At 43.0% G+C, this 24,240-nt stretch overlaps 1 protein-coding gene across 10 annotated transcripts in view; it reads left to right on the top strand.

Annotated features, from left to right (window-relative positions):
• The window catches only part of celf5a (cugbp, Elav-like family member 5a), a 188,600-nt gene that overhangs the window by 96,997 nt on the left and 67,363 nt on the right, over nucleotides 1–24,240 (top strand). For all 10 annotated transcript variants that reach the window (XM_022191567.2, XM_022191584.2, XM_022191529.2 and 7 more), the window contains exon 3: nucleotides 6,703–6,751. In XM_022191567.2, the coding sequence (XP_022047259.1) occupies nucleotides 6,703–6,751 (49 nt within the window). The remainder of the gene's footprint in view (nucleotides 1–6,702; nucleotides 6,752–24,240) is intronic.

The following is a 24,240-nucleotide window of genomic DNA, read 5'->3' as shown; positions in this document are numbered from 1 at the left end:
AGAGGTGGACAGAGAGTTTTTTTTTTTTTTTTTTGCTTGGCATTTTGAGTTAACCAGGCTCTGTACAGAAGTAATAAAGAGTTTGATGAGAACCAACACACTCATGCTATACAAGTCTGTCTGTCTGCTGAGTCATGGGGGCTCCACAAATGAGGTGGTTTTGATGTGTGACATTCACCTTCATGAAATCTTGATGAGAGCTGAGTTCTGCTGTCTGTGTAATGAGGGCTGTAGCAGTCAGACAGCTGGCCAACCACTCCAGCTAGTAAAGCCATGATAATAGAGAGGGTTGGAAAGGCTTTTGGAAAAGCATTCGGTAGATGGACTTCAGGCTGTTTCTGGGAGGCAGTTAGTGTTTTGGGGGAAGAGATAAACAGGAACTTGGATGCTACAAGACAACAGAAGGTCTAATGGTCTTAATCAGAGATGTTGTAGTGGTGCTAGTCGTAATGGTACTACAGATCACACACGTTTGCGAGTTAGCTGCGGCTTCATTGCTAATTGGTGTATTACAAGAAGCATTCAATGTAACAGATGGACATCAACATTTTTTGTTCCAAAAAGAGCTATTCAGCCTTTATAAAAAGTAACACTCATACCAAATAACTGCAAAGCAAGAAAGTGAATTGCACTTTGTGAACAAGAATGTGCATTTTTTTTTTCTGTTTGAATGACAAAACTCACCTTTACGGAATGCATCTTCTACAGATTAAACACTGCACTCAAGAAAAATCATCAGACAGGAGATGCTTTTTTTTATTATTATTCACAATGAATATAGCATTTAGGAGTCGAACTTTTCATACTTACAAATCTGATAGTGAGTGGCTGAAGTCTGCAGGTGTCTGTCAGTCCATGTCAGTGCCTCCAGCTCTAAATCCTGTTGGTTCTGATAGGAATCCCAAAGCTTATAGTGGCTTCCATCTCCTCAGCACTGACTGATGCTTCTTATCAGGACCACCACACTGCTGCCGCCAGCACATTTTCACATATGGGTAAATTATAAATCACTTGCAGGAAGCATTCTCCCACATGCATTCGAGCACATGCATGAACATCCTCACATAGACTCAGTAGATTTCTACACCGACTGTGCACCTGCAGCATGAGCCCATCTGGCGTAGTTCATTCAAAAGTTCAGTAATTACTCAGAAATGCATATGCACATACCGACAGTTACATGAATGCGTTATGTGAATCAAAGCATGTGTAACTGAACCTAACTGCAGATAAGATTATATCATATCAAGAAACGCACAATGAGTTATTTTATAGTATAGCCAGTGTATTCCTGAATATGGTTATGGTAATGGGAGTAAAGCATTGTTTGGGAGTCGTGCAAATGATTACAAACAGTTCTGATAATTGATTAGCCATTAGCATAGTTTATCAACACAGATAAACATTTGATGATTTGATTTTCATTGTCTCAAATCTGAATATCTGTGGATAAATCAGAACAAATATGCACTTTAGGTGTGATTTGTGTGACAAAAACATGACCATTCTTCCGCATCTTAAATACCCCACATGTAATATGCCATGTAAAAAATGAACTTTTTCTCTACAGAAGTGCGCTACTGACACATGAATTACATTGTTTGTTGTTCTAATGAAGAACTAGATGCTAACCCCGAAGACGTGTTGGTAGAAAGCCTCTAAAGCTGTCAAAAAATGCTGTCGTTTTTGCAGAAAAAATGCATCATGATGATATAATTCACTGCAATACCACACCGTAACACCATCACGCATCCATGTAAAAATCATGAGATGTTTTTTCATCTCCAGTTAATTTGGAACATTAAGAAACAGTTCATTACCGAGCTTGAGTGAGCCTTTTGAATGTAATTTTCCATTTGTAATTTTTATTGTTAATGAACAATTATTGTGATTGCAACAAAGCCCTTCATAACTGTAAATCACCCCCCCTCCCTCTTTCTCTCTCTGTCTCTCTCTGTTTCTACTCCACTCCGTCTCCCTCCTACTGTATACAGTACAGATTTATTAGCAGAAGCTGGGGCCCCCGGACAGTCACCACTCAGCACTCCCTCAGATCAATAATTGGAAATATTAATTATATCAGCTGAGATGGCCCAGTCAGAAGGGGGCTGTTTATGCTCCTGTTACTGAGCAGCGCAGCAATATGAGCTTTGATGGCCCACTAATGCGTATTAATGATCCCAGGACAAACATTACTCTATATTAAACCTGAATGAAAGCCAGCAGACATCACACATATTGTATGGCTATTAGAGTTATTTTATTGCAGCACTGTAAGTAAGTGCAGTTGCATAACTGTTTTTAAAGGACTTCTACTGAGGAATGAGCTTCTTATGTGAGATTTACTGCATTTTTGTTTCTACTTACTGCATTTTCCCGTGGTGAAGGCTCCTCTTTTTCTTTTTTTTTTTTGAATAATATGAAAGTTAAAGACAAGCAAAGTTTCAGGCTTGGAACTGCACCAGGTCTTTGAAAGCATTATTATTGCCTTGCCACTGGCCCTCTCTGGGGTGTCAGCGTGAGTCTGGGACTCTCTACTGCTCAATCCCGCTAAACTCTACTAGTCATGAACTCATTACTGTCTGAGATAGTGCCAACAGTAGACTCTAAATCCTCCACACAACTAACAGACCAAGTCCTGACTAAACTTCCTTCACTTGCTCGGTGTAATTTGAAATCAGACAGTGGAATGTCTTTTGTGGATGGAGCCCAGAGCCTTTGGTGCGCCTTGTAGCTTAGTCTGTAATAACAGTAGGAGTTTAAACGGAAAGAGAAGCAGCTCGGGCAAACTTTGCCAGGATTCCGAAGTGTGATAAAGTCGGAAACAAGTGAAGTCATGTGTTGAGGTAAAACTGGTCTAATTTCAGTGTATCGGTTTGCAGTTTAAGAAAAAGAGGCTGACAATCAATCTTGAAGATTGATGAACAGAAGCAAAGCAGTTCTGCATGTATATTCCAGGCCTATTGCACACTACATTATGTACTGCAGGCCCCAGGGTTTCTATCTGACCCCTCATAAAAAACAGCAGCATACTAGTGCTAAGAGCTTTAATTCTACTGACTGCGGGCTTAGCTGGGCAAATGAGGCGGCTCAATAAAAGCATATGGAGCTATAGATTTGTCAAAGCCCTCAGAGCAGCTCGTCTTGTGGAAACGGGAAATAGAGAAAAGACCAGCCTTGTTCTGGCAAAACAAAAAAAATGCAGTTTTCTGCTAAAGGAGGGAGATAAAGAATAGCAGATAATTTGAAGGTCGCGAAGCCACTGAGTCGCTCTGAGTCATCAGGGGAGCTTGTTTATTTCAGTCAAACACATTCAGTTCACTTTCATGTCTACCTAGTTATAGTCTTTGAGATTCAAAAGAACCTAATGCAAGCGCTGTATTTGTCAGAATGTCACTAATGTCCTCTGAAATTGTGTTTCTTTCAGGCGGTATACAGTATTTTACAGCCTGTCAGATGTCTAAAACAAGTGTTTTAAATGCATGACCCTGCAATTTTCCTTATTATTCTTGGCTTTTGGATTCCTGTCTTGATTTATCTTTTCATTTTTGCTTCTCTTTTTATTTTTAACTTGGATCTTAAAGGTCTGCAAGTTTGCTTATGTGCTATGTTGACATAAGAAAATTGGAAAATTTCTGAGAGACACAAACTTTCTTTGAAATTTTGACAGTATGTTATGTTTCTCTCATAGATCCTGTAATACAGATAATACTGAACAGTGTCAGAAAGAATCACTACATATAAAGAAGATGAATGAAAAACTAAATATCACATTGGGGTTGCGAAACCCACAGCTTCCCTAATCTAAATGAAGACAATGTTTAATTATATTAAAACCAGGAATTCACTTCTAGAAAATCAAGGCATTTAATTTACATACACATCCTCAGGTAGATAAATTTGGCTAGGAAACGAACTATCAGGACGACCTATTTAGAGTTTCTCTTCCAATATCTCCTCGTGTTCAGCCTCATTTTCATCATTTGGCAAATTTATAATTAATGTCCTGCAAAATGCAAACAGTACATTTTAGTAGAGGGTGCCACGGAGTAGGCAGGTGGTTAATTTCTAGTGTAAATACACAGTGTTTGTATAGTGCAGATGTTCTGCTTTTTTTTTCCTTTTTGCAGTGCGGTGTGTGTTTGAAAAGTGAAAGGCAGGAAGGTGGAGTCGGACCAGTAGAAATGCCACTCAGCACAGAGACAATCTTATCTAAGAGTCGCAGGCATCTTTTGCTTTCGCACTCACTGTATCTTTTCCTGCCCTCTTTTCTCCATCTCCTGTCTTTTTCTACAGTCCTTCATTTCTTCTCATCCTTCTTTTCCGTCCCAGCTCACCTCCCCCACTTAAACCTGCATTTTACTTATTAACAGATAAATGAAAAACTTGAGAGAATCAGTTACAATTTCACTTGGCTTTTTGTTGGTATGTGTCAAGAAGCTGCAAGCTCCAGCTCTTAATGGACATAGTGAAAAGATGCCCTACTGTAATTAATGAATGGTTTCCTTGGCAACATTAGCACTAAGCAAATTTAACTTACAGTTACTCTGTTTATGCATGTGTGAACATGCATATGGTACAAGTGTACTAAGTGCATCTAATTTCTGCAGGAATTACATGATTTTCTATATGTGTTCAAGGGAAATTTAACAAACTGAGAGCCATCAGCGGTGACTGTTCAGGACCATAATGCATTGCTCTCGGGCAAATAAATAGACCATTAAGCTGGCATGTTGGAGGCTGAACAGTAACTAGCTTTAGAGAGAGCTGCCTCCCACACACTGGCACCCTGTGGAGACGGCTGAGATCATAGCATGGTGGAGGAGCCACAGCCACAGATTTGGCCTTCTCCACCATGCATTTGAACAAAAACCAACTGGCAGCATCGGAGCATCTTTTGTCCGTTTGACGTGTCAGAGGCAAATTCAAAGATTTCCTGTGTTGCAGTGAAGGAGCAGAAGGTTGTAAAGTTATCTGTCAATTTGTCTCGCGGATGTGGCCCCCCCCCCCACCATTCGGAGGTGTTTCTGTCTCAGAGGTTGCACTTTGAACATGTGTGCGATAGTATTGCGGTTGATTCTGTAATCTATCCGTACATGCTGTGGAGCGCTGCGCCCTGTGGCTTGGCATTAGCATACTGTAGGGTTACTTTGCTCGTGTTTTACAAGGAAGAGAAAAGCACTTGTAGACGGGGAGGGAGAAGGATGAGGAGTCTCCCAAGGAACAAGGAGCTGAAACCTCAACCTTCACAAGCATAACATCCTCCCTGTTTTCCCACATAGACTTAGCTGCTGCTAGTTATTATTTACGATGGGTAAATTTATGGAATAATTTCAGCTAAGGAAGGTTACTCAGTTCCTCAAGGTGAAAATGGATACATTTAGCACTTAATGAATCGGGCCTGGGCCTCTCCCCCATATATCAGCATGTTATTAAGACATTTTAAAATCCCATTATGGTGTTTCTCCTTGAACATGTCATGCTTTTATTGGACTGCCCTGTCTTTAAATCTGACCTTTTCAGGCCTACTCTGGAATTGAACAGAAAAGAAAGACATATGATGGGATGACGGTTCAAAATATACATATGTAGCTGTAAAAATATCAGTGCTGGGTGGTTTTCAGTGTTGCACAGTGATGGCAATAACAAATAAAACAATAAAAAAGATATATTGAAATAGCAGAAATAGCAGCTATAAGTAGTTTACTGTAAATGGATGTGTGTGGCAAGAAGTTACTTTTGTGTTCCGTCTTGTTGCAATTTCGGGCCACTTTTGGACCCAACTTTATTAAAATGTGGGTTTTTGTTTTTGTCAGATCTATTTATTTTGGACTGAGTCATTGGAGGGTGGGGTGCTGGCATCAGATCCGTGCACATAGATCATCTTATAAGCTTTATGCTCTGCTAGACTGCATAAATGCATCTTATATATGTGTGTCTGTGGGTAGGTGTCTAAACCCCATGTGAGTAGGAGGCATATATTCAATTAAAAAAAGCTGTAGCTGCTACATATTGTAAATCACAGCGACATCTTTCAAACTTCTCCTGCACACAAATCGGGGCCAGAGTCTGGCGAAATTGTTCGGCTCGAACAGCAATAATGAAACAAAGAGGGAGGTAAAATTGGGGAAGGAGGAGAGCGTGACACAGAGACTGTGATGACAGAGGCATCTAATCCAGGCAATGCCATTCTTATCAGGGTCCAGTGGATTAGAGTGAGCCTCCTAACCAGAGAATCCTTCCCAGCCAGACACTCTCCACAGCCCAAGGGCCCGGATCAATAGGCCCGCATTGATCTCTCTCCTCCTGTGGCTGGATTCACTTTTATTAGGACTGCCTTGGCCTTCTCTGACTTAGACACACACATGCAGCCCTTCAAGCTCTCCAACGCAGCTGCAATGAAAAAAAGAAAAACAAATGCACACTCGCACACATCCTATTCTATGTGTGAATAAGAGCTTAGGTTGTTTTGTTTACACTGAATAACAGGCACCAGAAACACTACAGTGTCAAGTCAACTTAGCTGCATGATGGTGTTTTGGTTCCCCCTCCAGCCAAGGCACTTTGATCAGTATCACAGAGCAGCTATTAGTATGTGAGAGAGGGCCTTGACACCTCTGCTTTGTGGCCTCTTGTTGTAGCAGCGACAGCCCGAGTCGCCAGCGCTAACCTCTCTGTTGCTCTTTCTCTTTTTCCCCGCAGATGACTCGCCCCATCCAGGTGAAACCGGCTGACAGCGAGAGTCGTGGAGGTAGTTGTCTTCTTTTCTTCATCATTTATTCATGTCCCTCTTTTCATCTGCCTTATCTAGGCTAATTCTTTTCATTCTTCCCCTCTGATCTCATCTGTTCCACTGCTCTCAATGCAATATTTCTTCAGCCAACGCTCCATTTTTTTCTCTCTGTCTTATCCCACTTCTTTTTCCTGCTGATGTTGAGCTCCACAAACAAAGTTTAACTAATGTGACTAAACGTATATGCGCACATCATGCACGAGGAGATTTCATGTCATCTTGATTCAACTGCTTTATTTTGCTGTTTGTGTTCTCATTGGTTCAAATCCTCTGGGTTTGTGGATTAATCTGTCACAGTCTCATCCTCCCTGTGCTTTTTGTACTGGGTATAATTGATTACACAATATGTTATTGAAGGGATGTGGGGCCTTGATGGGCTTTTCCTGCTGCCCATCTTTCTTTTCTTGTTCCCTGTTCCAACTACATTATTATTACACTGTAAATTAGATAGTGATTAGGCTCAATACTGGAACTGTAGCCACAGAAAGGGCCAGTTAAAGCCCACACTGCTTGATGTGTGCATTTGAAACACAGAGACTAAATGGTATAGAGGCAGGGGAAAATGGAGCAGGAGCATGTACAGCTTGCCAAACAATCAATAAATTTGCAGGGTTCTTGCCAAGATCCTCATTACTTGGCCTTAATTCTGTCGTCTTTGATCTCTCCCGTTTTTGGAGGCTTTCATTTACTCGCTGCCTATCTGCATATATGTTAATGGGATGAGGAGGCATCCCTCAAGTCAGCGGCGAAGACAATGAACCTTGCTGGGTTTTTTTTTTTCTGCATCTCATGTGTCACCCCATAACAAAGCAAATGCTTTTTTGTTATTTTAAAAGGAGAGATGCTGTTTTCAGTGAGTCCTTCTCATCCCGGTGCAAAGAGAGATATTTGGAAGTGAAAAACAGGCAGGGAAAATGCAAAAGTGTTGCCAAATGCATACAGCTGCCGTGCAGCACTTCTGAGGCTTTACCTAAAAACCTCTGCCTGTTTTGGGTGAATTAGGATGGCTGGCCACTTGGCCGCCTGTCAGATGCACACAATCTTCAAAGGACAGCATAACCCCTTGAGATGAATGGAGGAAAGGCCAATAAAGATCACTGTCAGTCCCCCATGTTTTCTTTCTTTCTTTCTTTCTTTCTTTCTTTCTTTCTTTCTTTCTTTCTTTCTTTCTTTCTCCACTCTTCCTCCAGTTCTCTCTCATCCTCCTGCCTTCTCTAAACCATTCATTCAGAGCTTTAGAGGAGTGGTGAGACAAGCAAAAGGGTCTTGTGCTGTCAAGATTGATGTCCCCTATAGCTCCATTGATTTTGCCATTGTGGTGCTGTGTGTCCACATTAACAATGACACTCAGCTGTCTCTTTACTTGGTTGTGAGTGGCCGGTTTTAAAGCTCCCAGGGCACTTTGGTCAGTATGGGGTCCTCTTATTGGCCATCCGTGGGGACCCCACAGAGGAACAAATGAGTGTTGGAACAGACCTGAGAGTTGCACATCATCTTAAATGAACAGGTCAGAGTGCCGCCACAGGGGCAATCAAACACAAGCGTGACTTTAACGGGTTAGAAGGTAGAAGTGAAAGGAGGGAGACGGGGAAATGTGCGAAGGGGGAATGGATGGATTGTCATTTTTTTTTAAACTCCTGTTCTCATTCTGCCTCTAATCTGCTGGCCTGAATTCCTTCTTTAATAATCATTGGCAAAGATAATTTAGGTTTTCATATCTGACTCTGTCTTTAGCTGCTCTTGCTGCGGATGCGTCTCTGTGTCCTACTTTTTACAAGCTTTAGCATCTTATTTGCTGTAAATCTTATTTGCCCTGTAATTACTGCTATATTTAACTGTCAAAACTGCCTAGATTAAATTTTTGTGATTCTGATCCTCATTTGCCTTGTCTGCCATTGTTGCCAGAATCCAGATCAATAACTTTCAGGACTTATAATTCATGGTGTGGCGTATGGGAGCTGGAAGAATGGATGCAAAAAGTATTAATTAGCCTCTCAGTGCAGTGAGAGGGAGGGACGCCGGGGACAAACCCAGCCTGGCCTGCTCTCTCAGGGGCCACAGTGCTAGTCCGATAGTGGGCACATATTCCTCAGTGCACGCAGCCACGCTACAGTCATACTAATTAGTCCCTTAATCTCATTACGGAGAGGACAGTTCAGATCACCTGCGCCAGGTTGCCATCCATTAGGGAAAGACCTGTTACTGTGGTTTTATGCCTGCTGGACCTCGACTCCTCCAGGAGGAACTCTCTGCTGTTATTAAGACCAGACGGGCCCAGACGAGACCAGAGTTCCACCCCTGGTTATTTTTGCAACAGGGAAGACAGTAGAACATATTCCTCAAACTCTGCTAAATATTTCATAACTCATGGACATCTTGGAACAGTTTTCCGAAGCTCTTCCTTGCATTCGCTTTGTTGAACATTAAGAACAAACTGATAAAAAAAAAACTGCTACAGTATATTCAGCCTCTAGGTAATCCATACCAGGAAACTACCTTGCCTATAGAAATTAAAGGGAAATATATACGGTAGAGTAAATCCATCCAAACACTCTGTCAGCCCCCGCTGCCGCCTAACAAAGACACACTGTGAAATGAATATTAATGGCCAATCACCTACCTAATCTAGCAGAACAGCAGCCGTTACACATTGAGCCACCAGCACTGCGAATGTCTCCGTCACCGATGACGCAGGGATGTTTCTGTTGGGGAGACGTTTAAAGAGGCACAGCGAGGAGGCAGCAGGGACCTGTCTCTCTCATTTTCTCCTCACAGTTCTCTGATATGAAATAGATTGATTTTCCATCACACATGGCACTGATGACTGGCACTGACTGCTGCTGATATTTCATTTTTGAAGGGCTGTTCGGCGTCTCCTTAGAGAGCTTGGCGTCCTTACACGGGATAAATCAGCTTTAACCACTTTGATTTCATCCTAAATCTTTTACCAACACCACCTCCTGTAATACCCGACCCGTGTTGTTTCTGTTTTTTTGTTGTTGTTGTTGACTGTCATTTCATTTGATCTTCTCTCGTGGATCATGTTTTTTAATTCGCCTTTTGTGTGCAGATTTTTCGTGTTCCTTTGTGACTCTTCTCATTTCCCCAGCTTAACCCATTGTTAAAGTTTGCAGCTCAGAGAGATTGTCCAGAAAGCAGAGAGAGGAGCAGGCTAGCTGTCAGCTGGGGCTCTGTTGGTGTTGCAGCAGGGCCTGCCTGGCACAGCTCGAGCTACAGCCCACTGAGGAGGCCTGGATTAGAAACAGGCTCTGGCATTTTCAAGGCAGGCCTGCCGCCCACGCACACACCCACACAGAGAGGACAAACAGGCATACATACCCATACGGCTCTGATACATACGAGCTTTCTCCCTGTGAACACACACACACACACACACACACACACACACACACACACACACACACACACACACACACACACACACACACACACACACACACACACACACACACACACACAGTGGGAAGTTGGATGTACGTGATAATGGGAACACGTGTGCACACAAAGGGACATGCCCAGCATAGGTTACATATTTACACGCACACGGTGTGCACATATGCTAAATGGCACGGGTCAATTTTCTTTTCATGAGCCTTGTTTTGTGTTGTGGGCCCAGCAGCCGTGTTGCTTTGTGTTTGTATGTTTACTCCAACTGAAGGACAATGAAAAGGTTTGCTCCAGATCACTGAGATGTGACGGAACAAAGAAAGAGAGAGAGAGAGAGAAAGGTAGAACAAGAACAAGAGGCAATAAGTTAAATGGAGAGCGAGGACAAGAAAAAAAAAAGAAAGATTTGGAATCTAGATTGAGAGAGCAGGGCTACATGCACCGTTGCTGTTCTGTGCTCAGTTTTTGATGATGAATTTATGTGGCGTAAAAGACAACAGAGGGATCCATGTATTAAACATCACTGGTGTTTTATTGTGTGTGTATATGTGTTGCTACAGATACGAGCTCCCCATGTCAGAGCAGCTCAGTAATGAACCAAGCAGGAAGGCCTCTAAGCTCTACTGATCCCCTTTAGAAAAGGCGAGGAGGAATGGAGGAGAGAGGGGTAGTTAGAGAGGAGAGGAATGAGGGGGGGAGAGAGAAAACAAATGGCGAGACTAGAGAGGTGAAAGGAGGGAATTTGTTCCGAGACGCTGAAAGTGGGAGAGAGAGAGAGAAAAAGAGAGAACGAGTGCAAAATAAACAGAGAGAACTGTGGATAAAGTCGGCGAGAGGGAGGGCGAAGCAAAAAGCTGAACAGTATATCTTCTCCCTTTGGAGAGAAGAAAACTATAGATTACTGGTCACAATGTGCTTGGCTGGGCATAAACGGAGAGATCTTGAAATAGTAGGGAGCATGTTCGGAGGTTGTGGGGATCAGGGTGAGCTAATCCAATAGTAAGGCCAGCTCTGGGTCACACATTCAGAGCTCACACTCCTTGTCCAAATCCCCTCTGGTGCTCTTACACAAACAATACTGATACACAGGCCTTTGCTCACCAAGAGTTCAGTCAGCTAACTCCACCGAGCCAGCCTTGGGATGTTCAGGTCACTCTACCTGTAAGCTCTTACATTTACCCTCACATCAGCACAAACTGGTTTTGAAGAGGAGGAGGAGGAGGAAGAAGAGGTGGGGGGGGGGAATTAGGTTTATGGATGGCAGAGAAGGGAGAGGAAGCAGCAGACAAACAGAGAGAGAGAGGGGGGGGGGGAGAGAGAGATGATGAAATCATTTCTATAGGGATGCACGCTGCTCCTGAGGGGTCAGATTGTGCTGAGGCTGTAGGAGTTATGCAGAGTCAGTGGAAGAAGTAGATCACAACAATTCACTAATACACTGCGTAGGTGGAGATCAATTAGCCTTATCTAACAAACTACTAATGATAATACCAATGCAAAAAGTTGCTGAGGAGGCAAAGAGCAACAAGAGAGCGCAGAGTGATGATGTAACGGATTTGACTGGTTGAAAGACGCAGCATTTCTGTCTCATACTTTTTTCCCCCGAAATAAATGCATTATTACGGCAACTTCTGTGGTATATTCACAGATAGAAGCAGCAGCAACTCATGGAAAGTAGACAAAATAACACGCACAAGCTACAAAATTGAACCCCGAAAGCTTCACGAAGGTGGTATTTACTGTTGTGCTTGCTGGATTGTACAAGTGTCTCAGTTATTGCTACCCTCTGTACCTATAAATATGCACATACATAAATTCAGCCAAACACACATTCTCCCTCCCCCCCACTCTTTTAAGGAAAAAAAAAAGCACACACATCCCCTCCGCTCCGTCCCTTTGCTCGTTGCAATGGTCTCGTAGCGTAGGCGGATCAGCAAAGGTTACTGTTGAACACAGAAAGGAAAGGTCAGAAATCATGTTTAGTTTTCCTGGGGCCGGGAGGTAATTCCAGCCAGCAGATTGTGTTCAGACGAGCAAGCAGGCAGGGCAGGCCAGTGGTGGAGATGCTCATGCAGAAGGAAGCGAGGCGGGGATGGGGACAAGGTTATCCAGTCAGCCACTGCCTCTCAGCCCCTTCGCTGTCACCCTTAATAACACCCTCTCCCTTATCACAGCAACAATCACCTTGAGAAACAAACTTGTCTTCTTTGAGAGAGGGACGGAGATGGGGAAGAGACGGCCCTCGTATGCATGTGGGATGCCGTTCTCATTACAGCCGCTCCACCTCTTTGGGGACAGACAGACTGCAGATCAATTCAGTGCTCAATTCTCTGCACTTTATAATTCATTCGCCAGCTTTTTCCACTCTCTTTTGTCCCTTTCTTGTTCTCTTGCCTTTTCTCTTGCTGCCCTTTGAACACAGCAAAGCATGTAGATGATGCGCGGCCGTTTAATGTGTAAACACAGAAATGCTGTAATTTTATCTCACTAAAACAGAAATCAAGTGGAATATTATCAATGTCACATGGGCTACATGTTTGTTTTTCATCACTTTAACCACCACTTCACTTTAGATTAGTCAAAAATGTTTTGATAGAAGAATATTATGCATCATTTGTTATGTGAGTTCCGCTTAAATGTTAAATGTGATTCTTGCTTATGCAGTTTGTACAGTTTATAATACAAGTCTTTAAGCTATCAAAGGAGATATACTGAAATATTGACAGTTGGAAATGCATTACTTGTTAGTTTATTAACTGTAAACATTTCTCTGCTTATTCCATGTCTACTTGCCAGTTCAGTTTTAGTGGATGCTTTACAAATTCCCAGCAAAAATCTCACATGGCTGTTACACTCTTGACAGTATATTAACACTGCGAGCTAGATTAACAAGCCTTGCAATGCAGACTTAATTAGATATACACATGGATAGAAACCGATAAGAAAACTGACCTTTTATAAGGGTTTGCTGCATTTAGATCTTATTTTGTGAGCTTTTTCATTTTATTGGCAATTTCATTTCCATTCGCCTGAAACAGCTTGCATGCAAAAGCAGCTTCAATGCCAGTTACTTCACTTTTTTTAACTTTGATTTTGTAAATGGAAGATTCCTGCTGATTGTAAATTCAAATTTCAATTAAACAAGTGGTGCTACAGAAATTCATAATAATCGTGCACTTGTTTCTTGTGCAGATTGCTTTAATTAACAAAATTATTTAAGCCCCCGCGAGAAGCTGCGGCTGTGACCTTCTAGCGCGACATCTCCTAGTGTATGTACCCACCGTGTAAGCAGATAATAGCGATGCCAAGCCCATACCTGCGGCTGATGAAGTAGTGTGTGCATTTTGTGTGTGAAAGTGTGTGCACGCTCTCAGCGGACTTGGTGCTCTGTGATTGCAGTGGAGCTGGAGGAGGCCAGGCGAGGACTCTGATTGGAGGACAGAGTCTTTGCAACCTTTGCCAAATCACTGCAATCACCCGTTTGCTTCTTCTCTGTGCTTTAATGACACCACTTCATAAGGAACCGGGCTCATCAAGCAACCCACACACACACACACACACACACACACACACACACACACACACACACACACACACTCACCTACACATCCACATGCACATATACACAGCGAGGTCAGGCTCGGCAGATCGGGCGGGGCACGCCAGGCCTCAGAACAGGGAGAGGAGGTCCACCAGCAGATGGGAGGAGATTAAAGCAGACTGGAGATGCATGCACACGGGCAGATTTTTAGACACACATAATAAATGTAACAGCAACACATCCGCGATTCAAGCTCCAGTGCCCTCTTTAGGTTGAGTTGGTGCAGAAGTGCACGAGTTTGCGTCGAAGCTAACAAGAGAGCAGCACATTTTTCTGCTTATAGTCGAAGATTAGTGAGAGGTTTGATCATTTTTTAGGCCAACAATGGATTCGAGATTTTGCCTTCCTCTCTTTGCTGTCTGGCCTCTTCCCAGCCCTGAATTATCTGCCCCAGTTTTGCGAGACCTTTTGCTCCCTACACTCCATGTGGAAAGAAAATGTCCTGTTTATTCACTGAGAGAGGCCAAAGAATATTAGGAGCTTTGGTGAGCAGAGAACAACTGACAAGAGAGAAACAATGTTTGTGCATGAGCAAAACGAGCATCGACGCATTTGAAGATACACAAACGCTGTATGCAGACTCTCGTAAATAGACTCAAGAGCACAAACCGTAATGTAGTTTACAGCTGTGGAGATACGTGATTGTGTAAGTTGTGACAGTGTTTGCACATTTTGGGTAGATTGAGTGTGAAGATGTTCACATTTCTCTCTCAGATGTGTTGTCGCTTTTTCGCCGGTCATTCTTACATGACAGTGACCTTGGATCTCTCTTGACTGGGGGCACTGAGAGAGAAAGAGTGACATAGAAAATGGGCGAGCGCAAGAGAAAGAATGGCGAGGCAGAAAAAGTGATGACAAAGAAAGAGACAGGAAACAAGAAAACAAGAGCTTTTTCCACCTCAGGATATGGAAAGAAAATGCCTTCCCAGTCAGTATTAAAGCAAACTCAAAATATATGCAGTCCTGTCACTCTAATTGTACATCACTTCTATTTCACTCTGAAAATGTTAGAGGAGCTCTTTTGTTTGGGAAAATTGAATCCAGCAATATGCCACTTGCAGATAAATGAAAATGTCAGCGCGTATATTTGAATATTTTTTTTAATATAAAATCAAAATTTTACACATGAGGTACATGTGTGATGACGGTAATGGATTTTTGGAAGACATTAAGGCCCCGAACATATAACGACAAAGACACAAGACGCAGGCGCTTAAAAAACAATCAGCAGTAAAGTTAGATCTGTATTCATTACAGTACCTGTAACTCAGCTAGCTTTCTCATGTCTGTCCCTCCAATCGCTCCTTTTCCTCTATCTCTCCATCTCAGTATATTAACTCCATTAGCCTCTCATATCACCCTCTGTCTCTCTTACTGTCAGTCACTTCGCTTAAATCACTGCGCCATGCTACCACTGGACTGGAAAGGACACCTGCTCCAACCAAACGATTCAGACACAGATATGGAAGCAGTGGATTAAAGAGAGATTAGCGCTCCAGCAGGTCAAAAAAAATACACTTTTTCGTGGAATATGCATGAAAATCGTCAATGTTTTCTTGTTCTTACATTGTCTGTGACTTTAAGCTGTGGCTGTTAGAAAAGCAATGACAACAGACAAGGACACAGGACATGGGGATGAGGAGGACTAGCATGGGATGACGCACCTGTGATGCACCATTAGGGAATGCCAACGTTGGTTCAGTGGGCACCGTAAAGAGGCTTTTAAATTAGGCCCCGGCCACGTCTCACCTGCCTTTCCCGTCTCACCTGCTGAAACGACAAATAGCACTGCGAGCGTGCACGCACTGTGACACACAGTCCCATGATTACCCACCCGCCCACTCTCCATCCACCCCTCTTTCCACCCATCTGCCAGTCAAACGAGTGCAGAGGTAATGGAGAGAGAAGCAGTCATTCTGGGGCTGTAAAACTGCAGCAGCCGAAAAGATGATTGGGGTAACCTTTGCTTTGGTGCATGAAGGAAGAAGGTGGTTTAACATTATTCATAAGTATCTGTGCATGTGTGTGTGTTTGTGCACATTCCTCACTGCTCCATTTTTACAACGCTGCCACCTGAAGCATTGATGTGGTCACGCTCTGCCCTTGTTGTGGTTAATGGTAACTCATCATATCAGATTCTATTTGATCCTTTTTAAATATATATATATACAAAAAACTGACTGTATTCCTTTTTCTGACTAGATCCCTTAGATATTTTTGACTATCCCCTAATGTGTGCTTTGTTTTCCTTTTCCCCCCTTTATTCCTCTTCCTTACTCTGTTGATCCCCCCCCCCCCCCCCGGCTCTGTCTTGTTGATGAGTCTATCAGGCGAACTGGCATTGTCAAGGATGACTGGCGAATGGGACTCGGTACAAAGAAGTTCTTATGCATAGCCCTTCAGTTCTCTGGAGCTCGTGGCCAGGTCCAAACAAAAGGCCATCCTGATTGCCTCTTTGCAATAAAATGAAGAGGGTCCCTGCCAAAGAATACAAAGGGAGCCGAGGTTGCACTGGGGAATAAGTAGAGAGACGAACAAGCCTTAATGTGACTGCTGTACCTTTGGCTGCGGGATCTCTGACCTGGCACTTGAACCAATTTTATAGAAAGTGAACTTCAAAGAGTGTTTTGACAGCGGAGGGAGTTATTGGGCGAAGATCTGAGGGCCGAACTGTCTTTTCATTCTAGAATAGCCACTGAGTCGGACTTAGACTAATGACGGAGGTGGAGTGGTGTTGTGATAAGGTAGAGATCCCCATCTGGAACAGATGTTATTTGCTGTAGAATGACAACAGCTGATAGAGATTCACAGATATGTGCTTTTTCATTATTTTATTGGACATCTTCATCCTCACGTGCTCGCCATCCCTTACAGCAATAAACTTGTCACAAAAACCAAAACATGACACATCCTTGCTTGAAATATAAATAAGCCCATTCGTTACCTATTGATTTTCCTACCATTAGGGAAGGGGAATGGCTCGGCTGTTGTTGATGTGGAAGATATTGTGGGTCAATATTGTGTGCTCTTAAAAGCCACAGGAGAGTTTCAAGAAATTCAGCCGGGGCCTCGGAAAAGAGGCCAGTCTACAACTCTAATATTAAGAAAATGTCTGGACTAGTTCAGGGACATCTGCCTGGCATTAATGTTATCAGGGAATCGGGGAGCAGTGCAGGCACAATGTGCTTCAGGGAAAGGTACAGCCCTGGACAGCTGCCTGCCTGGACTGCTGGCACACATCAGCCTAATATGCTGGATTGGAAACAGGGATTGATTCCTGAATGTTAAAGTGAAACCTTGAAGCACTGCTGTGACCATCTTACTTTGACGGTTTGAGAGAGGCAGGAAGGAAAGGAGGGAGGGAGACGGAGGGGACTCTCGCAAGGTTTTTGGCATCCTAATCTGAAAGGGTCTCTTAATCTATGGCAGCTCAGTTTAACAAGAGCAGCAGGGGAAGCAGCCAATGACAAGAGGAACATGTTAAATCTGGGCGCGAGACAGGAGGATGGCATCTTTTGCCCGCATGGTGAGAGTGATGATGGCTTGTACAGCATATCAAGAGACGCTCCCTTTTTCTCAGGTCAAGAGGGAAGAGGCGGTGGGGGGACCGGAGGTTGTGATGCTGAGGGACGCCAAAGGCTCCGGCTCGCTGGCTGTCAGCCCCTTCGGATAGTTGCCGCACTCTTTCCTACTACCTACCTTCCTCCGTCCCTCCTGCCTCCTGTTATTTTAGGAATCTATTCTTGGCCTGCCAGCATGTACAATCTGAATTATTTATCTGCAGAAATGGGATCCCTGCACGACAGTGAAATAGGGTTTTATTTGTACCATTTGATTTCATTAGAATAAACAAAGTGACCCCTGCAGCCGGTCACTGATATTATTACCAACTTTATCTCGACTATGATTTTATCAGTATTTCTTTTGTCTAAACTAATGAATCAGAAGAAGTAAGCTAAATTCTCACATTACATATATAATGCATACCAGAATAGTGCAGTTCACGGGTTTTTATTTACTGAAATGATGTACATAAATATCAAAAATGATCCTTATTTTCTATTCCTTTGGTTGAATTTAACCTTCTTGTAGTCACACTACATATTACAGTGTGTGCGTGTGTGCGCGTGTGTGTGTGTGTGTGTGTGTTTGGTTCTGCAGCAGCCCACTTATTAATGCCCTTTCTGTCTTTATTGCACATGATGGGGGCAAATTGCCTATTTCCATTCTTATCACACGAGGCCACAAACGGAACATAAAAAAGCTGAAAACAGTCAAGAGAGAGCTCCATCTCAGTGCGAAATGAATGTGACCTACAACTGCAGAGAAGCAATGTACAGCAACAGCACAGAGGAAACAAAGGCTTCTGTCAGTGCGTCTGTGAAATCCTTTCTGAGCTCGTGTGTGCATGTCAAGCCGCCTTGCCTTCTATCTGGATGACATTAATGAAAGGTGAAAGAGGGAATAATCAAAGATCACAATATTTTACCCTTGATACAGATGCATATTCGTACGTTGCTGGCAGGAGAGATCTTCTCACCCGTTCAGCTCGGCTCTGATCTGACATTAGGATTCAATCCAACATTTCTCTCTCCAGCTCACTCGTCTCGCTTTCTCTGTCATTCCCTCGGTGCCTCATACTCCCCCCTACCCTCACCCACCCACCCACCTCCGTCCACTCAGCCTGACTGCTGCTAAAGGGTAAATGTTGCTCAGGGGAAGTGCGCTACCTCTACCACGAGGTCCTGGGGCCCCACCATGTGACCTGGACCTCCCAACATCTTGCTCTTGCTCTTCTTCTCCTCTTTGCCTTTTTCTCCACAACACATCTCTTTATCTCCGTCCACCTCCGTGACCTCATCCAGAGAAACTGATGGAACAGCCCTCGGAGAGCGAATGGCTTCTCCGCCAAACATGGCTCGGTTCAAAAGTTCGCCCATTTTGTAAAATAACACTGTTGACAAGGCAAAGTAGCAACGTGTCCTTTTTCTATACGCCAAAAATACATCTGAGTTATGTAACCGAATGCAGCTGCAAATATTGACCAAGTGGCATTTATAGTTGCACAGAATCATGATGGTAGCAGAACATCAGGGTCATTACATTTATTTTGCAGACATCAAAATACAACAAAGCACTTTTTTACAGCCCAAAACTTTAACTTGTGTCAGGAGGATTTATAACTTCTGCATACTATAATATAGCACGGCAGCATTTGTAATAATACAGAGTATAAACAGAGCAGCAGGATATAATACAAAGATGCCATGCAACGTATGATCTCGTTTTAATGTTGTGACAAAAGGTTTAATGCAAATTATATTCATAAAATGAAATATTTACAAGGGGCCATGGTTTGAAATGCAGGTTAGAGATTGACTTGCATTGCATTTGATGCCTGGTTTATAACTAATGCTGCATTCATATTGCTGCTCTATTTCTGTATTTTGCATGTTGTCTCCTATGGATGCTTTCCTATTAGGATAATTGTGAATGGAAGCCGAACAGGTTAAGTTGGTGTGTGTAGACAACAGAAGGTATTCCTTGGACCATGTCTGACTTAGGGCTTACGCTGCATGTGTTGTTCTGTGTGTGTGTGTGTGTGTGTGTGTGTGTGTGTGTGTGTGTGTGTGTGTGTGTGTGTGTGTGTGTGTGTGTGTGTGTGTGTGTGTGTGTGTCTGTGTGTGTGTGTGTGTGTGTGTGTGTGTGTGTGTGTGTGTGTGTGTGTGTGTGTGTGTGTGTGTGTGTCTAGCTGTGTAGGGCTGAATGGCACCTTTCAGAGTGGGGTGAGACCATGTGGTCCACACTGACTGCTTTGGAGGGAGGCAGGAGGGCCCAGCTGGTTCAGAGAGAAGAGCTCTCCGACTAGCCAAGGCAGTCTCACAGCCTGCCAACCAACCTGACACACACACCACACACTCACACACACACACACTCACACCAACACATACACGAGCAGAAACACGATCGCATTGTGCATGGTTAGAAGAAGATTTCACACAGTAAAAAAAAAAAAATGCTGAGAATCGCACACTACTCTCCATGCAATTAAAAAGATTTATTTTACCGCCAGTGTGGTTTGGCTATGACTTCTGCAAGGTGCCGTTTGTCAGTGTGTCTCGGCTGAGCCTGTGCACGGGTATAAACACAACACACAAAGAAGTGTGAGGAACACATTCGGGCCTCCTGTTTACATGGGGACAGTGCTGCGTGCACCCACAGAGCTTACTGAGATTCAATCATTTCGGCTGACCTGCAGCCAGGATTTGGTGAAAATAGCTGCCTACCTCCAACAAAATTGTCCAATATCCTTGAATGCAACGTGCAGGGAAAAAAAATCTTTATTTGTTGGCAGCCAGGTGCTGGCCCTGCAAATTATACATGACCACGGGTCCTATTGATTCTCTCTTGTTTTTCTCTGTCTGATAACACATTGTTAGAGGAAAGTTGGTTCAGTGAACTCTCACAAATTGTTTTGTAAACACAGAGGGGAAAAAAAGAGCAGTCCAGAAGCTGTCACGTGCAAATAAAATGAATTTTCTGGGCCCTGTAAATTCTATATTTCACCCTGATGCAATTTGTTGGGCGGCTACGGTCTTAAAAAAGTGCCACAGAAAAACCTCAGGTATTTCTTCAGCATTAAATCAAAGAGTATAATTAGATGTACGTTTTGTTACTTTCTGTGGCATGACAGAGCTATTCCCATTTTACTGTATTTTCCCACAGCTGCTACAAAACATTTGCAATAACGGTAATGCTGATTGCTACTTCAACAGCTTTGACAGAGAACAATGGTTCCTGAAACAATACATATTTTAAATTTATTTCTCCTGGGTTGTAGCAGCTCTATTTATTCTGACCTCCATCCTGCCATACGGTCCACTGGCTCTCTAGTGAAATCTGAAGTGTATCTCTAAATGGTGTGCAAGTGCTGCAAGACTTGCACAAATTAGCTGTGGTAAAGTATATGTATGCCGTCGATGGAGGGAAGGCTCACTGGAGGCACTGTGCTGCTTATCTGAACAGTAGGAACGTGGACGGAATGATTAGGTCGTCTAACCATAGGCGTCCACACCCTCTAGCCTGGCCATTTTCACTACTTTTCTATAAAGCACTTTCTCCCTCTCTCTCTCTCTCTCTCTCTCTCTGCAAATAGTCTAAAGGGTAAGCTTAACCAGGGGCTATGTGTGAGTGGATGGAAGACAAGAAACAAGAGCTCTAAAAGGAATTTGTCATTTTAAACAAATTGGTTTGGAGAGAATCAAACCGAGCTTTTTACCCCATTTGGTCCAAACTGTCAGAATGGACAGAAAAGGAAAACAAAAAGCCCCGACCCAAAGTCAAAGTGTTACCTGTAAAAAAAACACACACACACACACACGCACAAAAAAAAACAAACCCTGTAAACCTGTGAGAGGACCAAACAGCATGTGGTCCCCAGTTTCTCCATTAGAGAGCTAGCTTGGCATTCGGAGGGAGTAATTGGCTGGATGGGGTTTCAGCAGGCTTAGCCACCCTGCTGGCACAACAAGGCTGTCTGTCCCCATCCCTGAGTTGCTGCTCTGCTTGGCAGGAGCGTAGCCAGCTCAACTACTGCCATGTTCCCTTCAAAGCCCGTGGAGAAGCCGTGGATGGCAGCAGCTGTTGTCCCAGGGGAGCCGGAGGAATTCAGGGCCTCTGGTCATTAGTGGGAACCAGTGTGCTGGGACAAACTTAAGTCTTAGACAGCTGGGAGACCTCTATCAGCAGTCCTCCCTTCGTTCCTCCATCCCTGCCAAGAAGGATCATGTATTCTCGACCTCCTCGGCTCGCGCAGAAGATTAAGAAAAGGACTTGGCCCCATGTGGCAAGTGTGGAATGACTCAGGGAAAACAGTTTCTTTCGGAGAAGTGTGTAGTTTTCGCAGCAAGCGCTTTTTTGGGTGTGTTTTTTAAGAAACCGTGAAATGGAAGGGAGGTGGGGTTGGATGGTTTCAATTTAATTAATAATGAAGCAAAATCAGAAGGAAGTGAACTGTGGAAGAGGACAGTGTAGTGCCTGTTTCATCCGTTGGAGCATTTTGAAAAAGGTTCAGATGGATGTTTGCTTAGTCAGGAAGTTTTCACAGTTTTTATAGGCAGTTGTTTGAAGTGGGAAAGAAAATTTAGACATTGTTCACATATTAGTTCCACCATGTTTTGTATTTTATTCTGGTTGCCCTTGAGAAGCAGGAAAAAACCTGCTTGTAAACCTCTTCACAATGAGGACTACAATGTATCACTCCATTTTTTTCACCTTTTTGTACATGTGATGTGATACAGCTCCTACTTATTGCAAATATAACCTTGGTGCAGCTGAAGTGGAAGTCATGCACATGTGTGACTAACATCTACCATGTTTTAGTGTCCGTGCAGGTAGAATATTTTTATGAGTGGATTCTTTGCAAAACAACACAAACAAGTAGAAATGTGCATAAATTGTGTGGTGCTGGTGAGGCTTAATAAATTGTGTCTGTGTAGCATCTTGGTGTAAATCAGACATTTGTTGTTATTCTTTCTATTTTTTAGTAATCCTGTTTGTGTGAATGCATGTGTATGTGCGCATGCAATTGCGGTCATGTTGTGATGCCATCTGACTTATGAGTCACTGACATTTGGTGTGTGCTGCGACATAAGTCTCTGCTGTGTTGAGTGGAGGGAGCGTGCCCATGTCTGTATGATACAGTACGTGAACATCTGGAGAGGATTGACCCCCATGTAGGTCTGGACCACTGTCAGCGCTCATCATGATATGTTGTCTCTGCTTTTTATTCGTCCTCTGTGTCTGTCTTCAGGTTTTATCAGTCTTTTGTGGATTAGGTGGACAGTGGGCAGAAAAGGGAATGACCAAGAGTATATTAGAGGTGTGGTAAATAACATAGGTTTTCAAATTAAAATAAATTAGGCTTTAAAAGATAGGTACATGCTAATTAACAATCTTTTAGATTAAACAATTCAAAATTTTTTCATGAGGAAATGAGACACAAAAGACAATTTTTGAGGATAATAAATCCTCTTCAAATATTTCAAAATTAGATGAAAAAATCAAAAAGAAACTGATAATAAAATCTGCTGTCAGGATGACAATAGATGCTAAAACCATAGTTCTACAGTCTTCTTGAGTCTCGTGTACTTTTGACTCTGAGGTAACTTTTCCTCTACAAACAGTTTAAACTGAGGTCAAGTTGACCTCAGGTCAGCTACAGCGCAGATACAAAGTGGATCGAGCTGCAGGAGCAGTTTTTGAAGTTTCTGTGGATGTTTTGATATCTTCTTTGCACTATGAATCATTAAAGCAGTTGACTGTACTGTATTATAGAGGCTCAGAAGCATGCCGATGTTCAAACATTGCTCCACGATGTTCCTCCTCCAGGATAATAATGTCTCATATTGCTAGACAAGTTCAAAAGTGGTGCTGTGATTGTTGTTGAAAAACAACTTTATCTTAATCCCAGAATGTACAGTATGTGCTTGCTTATTTTAGTGCCACAATTTTTTTTGTCAACAAGTGTCACCATAACTAGACAAAGAGTCATAAGGCAAATCAAGTAAAAAGCGCTGATTTCTATGGATAATGCTTAATGTATGTAATTTAACATCTGAAGTGTGATACTTCTGAAGCATTAACGGCACTAGTCTGTATGTAATAAACTGCTCCATGCAACTCTGCGTACATGCCCAAGAGAGAACATTTACTTTTTTTCTCCCTGCATTTTTCCTCTGTTGGCTTTGCATGCATTGTTAAATGGGACTGATGGAAGCACCCTGGCCATTACTCACTGCATTGCCTGGCTAATTTCTGTGCTCTTACAAGTACAAAGATGTCAAGCCGGAGCAGCAGGCTTACCTTGGCTTCCCCTGAGACCATTAATCCTTTGGCTGGTGTCGTCCCCGCCTGCACCGGCTCACCTGGTTCACAGCGCTGCCAGCAAACTGCTGTTCCCAGCCCTTTTCCCCGTTCTATCTATTTATTTTGGTTCCGAGTCAGCTCCCATCACCAACAAAATCTGACTGCTGTGGAGGAGCTAAATAACTCTTTAGGCGTATAGACTTGCTCCTTAGAGGTGGAATTGGAGAATTTGTGGGACACTTTTTGTCATCTGTGTGCGCTTGTGTGCACTTCTGTGTATGTGTGCATCTCAGAAAAAGGAGGATAGTGTGAAGGAAGCATAAAAGCTATCAATAAAAGAGAATAAAAGTCTGTCACTATGACCTTCATGCAATCCTGTTCTTTCAATCATATTCAAATGTTAAAAACACATTTTACTGTGGCGCTGACGCTCTTTTCCCCCAGCTTCATTACAGCGTATTGGTTTGAGAAATAAGTTATTTTTTTCTCAAGCAGACATCCCACCTTGTAACAGAATCCAATTATGTTATGCATGTGATCTGAGACAGATAAGTCAAGAGTGGTAATGGAA

This window comes from Acanthochromis polyacanthus, chromosome 4 (genome assembly GCF_021347895.1).
Source record: "Acanthochromis polyacanthus isolate Apoly-LR-REF ecotype Palm Island chromosome 4, KAUST_Apoly_ChrSc, whole genome shotgun sequence".
NCBI lineage: Eukaryota > Metazoa > Chordata > Actinopteri > Pomacentridae > Acanthochromis > Acanthochromis polyacanthus.
Note: the sequence above shows the minus strand (reverse complement) of the source record. Positions and strands in the feature narration are given on the sequence as shown.